The sequence below is a fragment of the Simochromis diagramma genome, unplaced genomic scaffold (genome assembly GCF_900408965.1).
Source record: "Simochromis diagramma unplaced genomic scaffold, fSimDia1.1 OVJJ01000483.1, whole genome shotgun sequence".
In the NCBI taxonomy this organism is placed as follows: Eukaryota; Metazoa; Chordata; class Actinopteri; order Cichliformes; family Cichlidae; genus Simochromis; species Simochromis diagramma.
In genome coordinates this window covers 7,700,985-7,708,330 of record NW_024386835.1, presented here as the reverse complement: position 1 = coordinate 7,708,330, position 7,346 = coordinate 7,700,985, and the positions used below count along the sequence as shown (strand labels likewise).

General features: G+C 40.7%; 1 protein-coding gene across 3 annotated transcripts; it reads right to left on the bottom strand.

Moving 5' to 3' along the window:
• Positions 1-703: 703 nt before the first annotated feature.
• zbtb49 (zinc finger and BTB domain containing 49) lies at positions 704-6,089 on the bottom strand. 3 transcript variants are annotated; one of them, XM_040029190.1, is made up of 8 exons: positions 5,914-6,089; positions 5,376-5,576; positions 4,178-5,286; positions 4,030-4,076; positions 3,870-3,961; positions 3,408-3,490; positions 3,076-3,237; positions 704-1,938 (listed from the first exon to the last, which is right to left on the bottom strand). In XM_040029190.1, exons 2-8 carry the CDS (start codon positions 5,525-5,527, stop codon positions 1,220-1,222), a joined length of 2,364 nt encoding a protein of 787 aa, XP_039885124.1. In that variant the 5' UTR covers positions 5,528-5,576; positions 5,914-6,089; the 3' UTR covers positions 704-1,219. The 3 variants fall into 3 exon arrangements, with proteins under 3 accessions (XP_039885124.1, XP_039885123.1, XP_039885125.1); XM_040029189.1 differs by having other exon boundaries at positions 5,376-6,089; XM_040029191.1 differs by having other exon boundaries at positions 3,870-3,943; positions 5,376-6,088.
• Between the last annotated feature and the right edge of the window lie 1,257 nt (positions 6,090-7,346).

The window sequence follows — 7,346 nt, the reverse complement described above, 5'->3', positions numbered from 1 at the left end:
CCTTGCAACTGCAGGCTTTTGCTGCATAGTAAAGCTGCTGCTGTGGATGAAGCACCTTTATACATTTCTACTTGGGCAGAGCTTAGTTATACACACATTTTACAGTTGACATTATAATCTAAAAAAAATTCTATACACATATATAATGGGTTACTTATAGGGACAGATGACTATGAAACAGACGGATGACCAGGATGACTTTTGTCATTGCCGTTACAAACATTTATCGTTTGAAGTCGAAGCTTGAGCAGCTGAAGTATTATTCTATCACAGTGAGGATCTGCTAATTGGTGTTTAGTTTACATCATAAAGCAAACATTCATGAGTGAATGATAACTGAATTGTGTGTTCCATTGGCACACTGAGTAACCTGATGCTGACAGCACTAGAAATTCAGTTTTCCAGTAATATTAGCACAGCTTAAAATTTGCTTATTCATGTGAATGTATCTTATTTTTCTTAGAATCGTGGGATGGAGGCTATTCCACGTGGTGTTTTTGATAAATTTAATATTTCATTTTATACAAACAAGAAGAAAAAAAAAAGCTTAAAAAAGTTTAGGTGCTTAGCTGACCCTAAACTTTAAATTTAATATATCTTCCCCATATAGCTACTCGCCTGCTACACAGTGAACACTGGAAAAACTAAAATGCTGTGTAAGTTAATGTCTTCCTTTTAAATAAAACTGAGACATTACAATACAGAAAGGGTAGGTCTTTAATTCTTACATAAATATATCACAGAGAGATCTTGCACAAATATTTAATCAGTAACAAGCTCATTTCTTTACATCTTAAAGTGCAGCGCAGTACAAACCAAATGAAAGAATGTAGCTGATGCATGATGCATCCTGGGATGTTTAGATTTGGAACAATAAAGTTTCAAACGATAAATCCCACTGAATCACAGAGCCCTGAAAATACCCGCTGCACTGTGACGTCAGTGCCTTGCAGACCTCAGTTTTGCATGATTTAGAGTTCAGGATAATATCTTATACTGGGTCTTGTAAAGCCCCTCAGCTTATCATTTGTCTCAAGCAAGCTGCTGTTCTAGCTGCTCTCCGGTCTACTCTACTTAGCAGACTAGCGAGAGAGAAGGCCCCGTCCTTTCTGATTTGATGTAACTCATGATCCAGGTGGTGGAAATATGATTCAGTTGAGTAAAAGTCACTTAAGTTCACTGGGTAGCTGATCCGGCAATGCTGTGTGACATGACATGCTTACTGCTCCATGTCGTTATCATTCTGGAGCGTTTTCATTGCTAGGCCCCACAGAGTTACACTAGAGATAAACTGGCCTTCACTGGACCTATAGGGCCTGCTTGTCCCTGTGAGGGAACTGCAGTAATTGTCTGTAGGAGGCAGGTAGGGCCTCCCCGCTGGGCCTCTATCCATTGGCATGTTCCCGTTCTCGACATACGGACCATATGGCGCTTCCTGCAATACGTGGGGTTTGGCCAGCTTCGTACGATCTGTGGCAGATAGGGTTGCAGTTCTTTCCTGGTGGCCGGATGAAAGGAGGTGATGGGGAACCAGGGAGCGCAGCTCTGGAAGCGGGGTAGATCCTGGGCTCAGTTGAATGCTGGGAGGTGAAGTCTCTATATGTGGTGTTGCTTGTGGTGGCGAAGGAGCCGGCGCTGAGGATTTCTCTAACTCTGTGTGGGGCATCATAGCAGAGAAATGCTGCTCACTGGCAGCAGCAGGTTTACTGTGGCTGACAGCTTTGGGTAATGACGTGCCACCATCTGCGCTATGTGTCTGCTCAGAGTTGACAGTGACCTGACTCTCAACTGGAGGCCCCTTGCAGTGCATGTTGCTATGTCTTCTCAACATGGCAGACCGGGTGAAGCTCTTTCCACAGGTATTGCAGATGTAAGGTTTCTCACCAGTGTGTGACCGTATGTGACGCTGTAGGTCTCCTGAGCCAATGAAACACTTCCCTGTATTAAGTCATAAGAAATCTCAAATGAATAACACCGTGTGCACATCATGTTTAAACAATGACAACATGGGGGAAAAAAAATGCTGTCATAGAAAAACAAGCTTTAAGAGCCTTAAAGAATATGCAGGTAAATGCCATTTACGCTTTTGGCTTTCCATTGCATTCCAAGACCAGCTGGACTTGTTAGCTAATGTAATAATATTGCAACAACTTTGGTTGTAGTGTCGATTCCGAGTGTGTCAGTACAAATTGTTGTAAAACGTGGCTCTATAAGACTGAAACAATGTCTGTGAAGGGAACAGAGACAGCTGCTGTTTTGGTGTTGGGTCTACCTTTGTGGCAAAACTGTACATTGTTAATGGTAATTACATCCATCAAGGAACCTATGTTATGTTATGCATTAAAATTATGCTTACTTCCACAAAGGTCTTTAAGGTCAACTGAATGATTTGTTGGTTGAAAATGTATAAAAAGCCTTATAACTAGTTTGGTGGGTATAGTCAGCATATAGATGAACAATAACAGTATTGAAAATATCATATCATAGCTGACCTCTGACCTCTCCTTTAAGGTCAAAAGATTAATCTACGTCAAAGGTCAAAGTGATAATAATAAGGCTATGTAGAGCTACTTAAAACTATGTTTCTTACAGCCATTGTTTGTATTGATGATATTTAGGAAATCATACGGGTAAAGGGGGATTCTAAATATCACATTAAAGTTTGCATCCAAATATGGTGTCAAATTAGACCTCTGATCTCACATTCACATATCACATCTGCATTTCTTTCACGTTGACCCTAAAATGTGTTGATTTAACTGCACTAAAAGTACTTAAAGTGACTTTACAAAGTATTCAAAATACAATACTAGCAGTTGAATATTCTTTTTCTTTTTTGTGCATTTTGGTGTTTTTTGTTTTCAAAATTGGGAACTATTTAACCAACCAGTGTCGAGCTCCACCTAACAGTTTGGCTGCTAGGAAGTTTCTAATCCAGATTTTTTATTATTCCAACCTGAGAATAGATTTGATTTTCCATTACTAAAATACTGCTGAAAGTTATGTTAAATAACTGGGCCTGTTGTAGACTCTTAAAAATATTTTTTTTAAATAGATTGTGACATTATAACTTACCACAGGTGGCGCAGCTATGAGGTTTTTCCCCAGCATGCCGGGCCTTGTGCTTCAGAAGCTTTCTGTGCGTGTTGAAGGACTTTCCACACTGGTCACAGGTGAACGTCTTGTCTGTCGCGTGAGTCCTTTTGTGCTCCTTTAGATTGCTCAAGTTGTTAAATCCTGAACAATAAACAAGGAACAAGAAATGCATTTCTCAATAAAAGCAGTTCAAGCTACTATTAAACATCAGCAGGAGCTCACTTTAGCAACAAGACATTACAAATTCTCAGATTGTTGTATTATCAAATGACTGACTGAGATTATTGCTCGTGCTGAGAGATGCCACAAACCTCGGCCACATATGTCACACAGATGTGGCTTCTCTCCTGTGTGCACCACTTTGTGACGTTGGACATCCCCTGATGCAGTAAAGCTGGAAAACACAGATGAATAATAAAGGACAGTAAAGAAATCATCAGTTTTGATATCTCTATATCTCTATATGGTAAGTGGAAAATATCATATCATATATTTATTGGATATTATAGTATATTATGTGCTACGCAAGAAAATTCTATTTTCTTTCACTTTGTTAATTACTCACAGCAGTTCCTCAGTGTGTTATTATGCAACTACAATTATTTATGTGTGAAGTTGAACAAGTGATAGAATAATATTAACAAGCCTGGGAAAACTTTGGAAGCACTTTTTGTCTTAGTAAAGGCAAACTCAGTTAAACCAAGAAAATGCTTAAAGTAGAGACAGGGAGATGGCAAAAGAAGACAAATGAAAATCAATCCAATTCACTTTACCTTTTCCCGCACAGCTCACAGATGTATGGTTTTTCCCCAGAATGACGCCGCAAATGTGTCTGTAAATTTCCAGCCTGTAAGACAGAATCCGTCTGACATCTGAGTTTAATATGAACATCTAAGAATAACTATTAAATTAGAAGAGCACAAAAGAAAATACCTGTGAGAAGTTTCTTCCGCAAACGTTGCACTGAAAGGGCTTCTCGCCTATAACAGAACAGATCAGTTTATGCCTAAGAACATTATAATTCATTCCTATAATTCAACCTTAAATGTGTGATTCTAGAGCTGTTAAAATCAGGAAATACCGGTATGCGAGCGCTTGTGCAGCTCCAGGTTGCTCGGGTGTTTGAAGATCTTCCCACACACCTCACAGCAGTACTGCTTGTGTCCCGATTGCTGAGCTGGCTCCGGCACAGGCTTTAGATTTTGCTCCTCTTCATTCACAGGTGGAGGACTGGGAAGCTGTGCATCTGCAGCTGTGTCTGCAACCTCATCTCTGGCTGCAGTGCTATCTTCTACAGGAGCTTCTGGTGCTTGAACCTGGACCACTGTCTCTCCTTGAAGGCTCTCCTTTGAACAGCTAAGGACAGGTTCAATAACTGATTCAGTGCACATCTCCTCCAAAGCCTTCTGAGACCGAAGATAGTTATATTTCTTCAGGTAGACGGCCTTCTTTGGGCGCATTGGCTTGTTCATTGAGGAGTCTGGGTTAGGAGTGTTTAGATTATCTGAGGGTGTGAGAGAAGAGTCAGGGTTCCTGTCCACACTCACTGATATGGAAGACTGATTAGGCTGAACTGTGTTTCCTGAGTTCACAGGGGTGCTGTTGCCTGCCTGGTTTATCGCAAGTTGACACTGCTGCTCTTCCACTACTGAAGGGCCCTGGCTTGAATTTGCACTATTGCTCTGTATTGCACTTTGTTTAAAGTACTGCTTACTGTAGAAGTTGCGGAGCTTGTACCCATGAACTAGCTGCTTTTCTACTGGTGCCTGAGAGCTGCTACCCATTTCACAGTGTGAGCTGCTGTTAGGCACAGAAATTGGCATCCTTCTGGTGTGGTCCATGTCACTGCTGAAGCCAGGCCTCTGGGATTCAGAGGGACAGGGCAGGTCAACATCGTTAGGAAGATTGCTTCCAAGCAGGCAGTCATGCTCTGAACCCAACATGCCTGAGAGCGAAAACGAAGGCATTTCCACTGGTGGAGGACAGGGCTTGAGGAAAGCATTGCACATGCTCTGCACATTCGGAACCTGCAAACACTGTGCGATATCTAGGAGTGCTTGCACATTATCTTGGTTAATATCAAGATGGGAGGTATACATGTAGTCCAATATCTGGCCAATGCCACTGACATCCTGGATAACTAGGTTGAACACGTCATTCTTCTGACTGGGGGAATTTTGGAACAAGGACCTGAAAAGATCAGAGTAATACTTAATGCATCTGGAAACCTTGAAGCAACTCGGTATGATTAACGTTTATTACAAACGAGATAATGGCACCTGAAATAGGAGCTGAAGGCGGCCAGGACGTTTTTGTGGGCTTTGAAGCAAACACCTTTGACCACCAGCATGCAGTCACAGAGCAGACCCTGAATCCTCTGCTCCTGAAGCTGCTGGAGGAGGTAGGAGCTGTGGCTGGACAAACTGTCCATGGTTACTCAGCGGCTCCACCACTCACTCAAGTCTTCATCAAAAAGCGAGCTAAGGTGACACAAGTTTAAAAACAACAACAACGAGTGATTAACCAGAGATGTCATTTCTCCTGCCAGCGAACCAGGAAGCGCTAAGAGCAGTTTCGAACATATGGGATTCAACAGCCGCGCAGAATCCAGTGTCTCTGCAGCAAGACCACCCATGCAAAAATTGGACACAAACTGCTAAGCTTAGCTACAAAGCTACGCTAGCCACCCATGTTATTAAGCGGCGTAAATCGATTGAGCACAAAATCCCGAATGCATTACATTTGTAACCGAGAACTGCTCCTCGGTACTGTGACTTATATATTATCTTAGCCCATAAAGAGGGGGGTCAAACTTACATTAAAGGATTCCAACTTTTATTTGGATGATAGGTCACTTTTCGACAGGCATGATAATACGTCACTTCCTGGTGTAGCTTGCATTTTGAGTTGCTAAACGCTAATAAATACCGTTAACCATTATACAGATATACCGTGTTAAATAATGGAACGGGTAAAGTCACTGTAAGGAGAGGACATGCTAAAAGTAACCACGTGGTTCATACTTATAAAAAAAAAAGGTTACATGAGGCTCGTTTCCAGCCTGCTCGGAACTTTTCTTTGGTTGCATTTGCACAGGGAAGACTAATAATGTAGCGACCAAACGGTCCGGTGTTTTTTTTATTTTTATTTTATTTTATTAGCAAAATCAACATACAAACAAAATGCTCCATATATTATACATTCAGAAAATACAATTTTCAACCTTTGTAAGAAGAAAAAGAAGACATAAAGACGGGGTCATAAAAGTTAACAGAATATTAACTCACTAAATCAAAATCTTCCAAAAAGGAAACAAAAAATGCAGCCTTTTTCTTTTTAACGAAAGTCAAAGATTTAAACAACAGGTTCAGGTCGTTTTTCCAGTGAAGTAAGGTTGGTTTGGTCTTAAAAATGACATTTATGTATATATTGCTTACACAAGATTAATAGAACATTAACACCATAATTGACTTTCTTTTCCTTCAGAAACATTCCAAACAATATCATATTTAAGGTAAATGGGGTAATTTGAATCCCACTCTATTGAAGCCAGGCATGAATCAGGCAAAATCCAACCAAAAGATTTGTATAAAATTGAAAAAAAAACAAACCCAAAAACAAATAGATGGTCCTTTTAGTCAGGGTAAATTAATTCACCTGCACGTAAAGATTTGTTAAGATCAAAAGACAAGGCGGAGCCTATATTCTCATATAGGCAAGGCAAAACGCCTTTGGGATAGCATATATGGCTATGAACAGAAGTTAAAAAAACCTTTATCTTTAACAAAGCGACTCTAAATTCTCAACACAGAAATGCAAATTCAAACATAATGGAAGATTACACAGCCACGAGTAATCCGAAAAATGCCACAGCAAACACTGTGAGGCAAGTCCTTGAACAGTACAAAAAAAACATTACAAAAGAACAGTGGGAGAAATTTCAGGCAGGTCACCCAGATCGCACCACTATAGAGTCTATATGCAACATGTTGGACCTGTGTTCGGATTTGGCAGGTGTAGCACTGAGGCCTGCCCAGGAAAGAAGCCCCCAAAAATCAGTGGCCTTCCCTGCTAAAACTTGCAGCTGCAAGGAACAAATGCCCCAAAAATACAAGGCCATTAGGAAATTGTCCTGCTTTAACAACTGGAGCCTGATTTCCATACGAAAACACCAAAAAACAAAAATAGGCAAAAAACAAAACCAAAAAGAGGAGGGGGAGCAATTTCAGGCAGATTGCTCAGACAGCGAC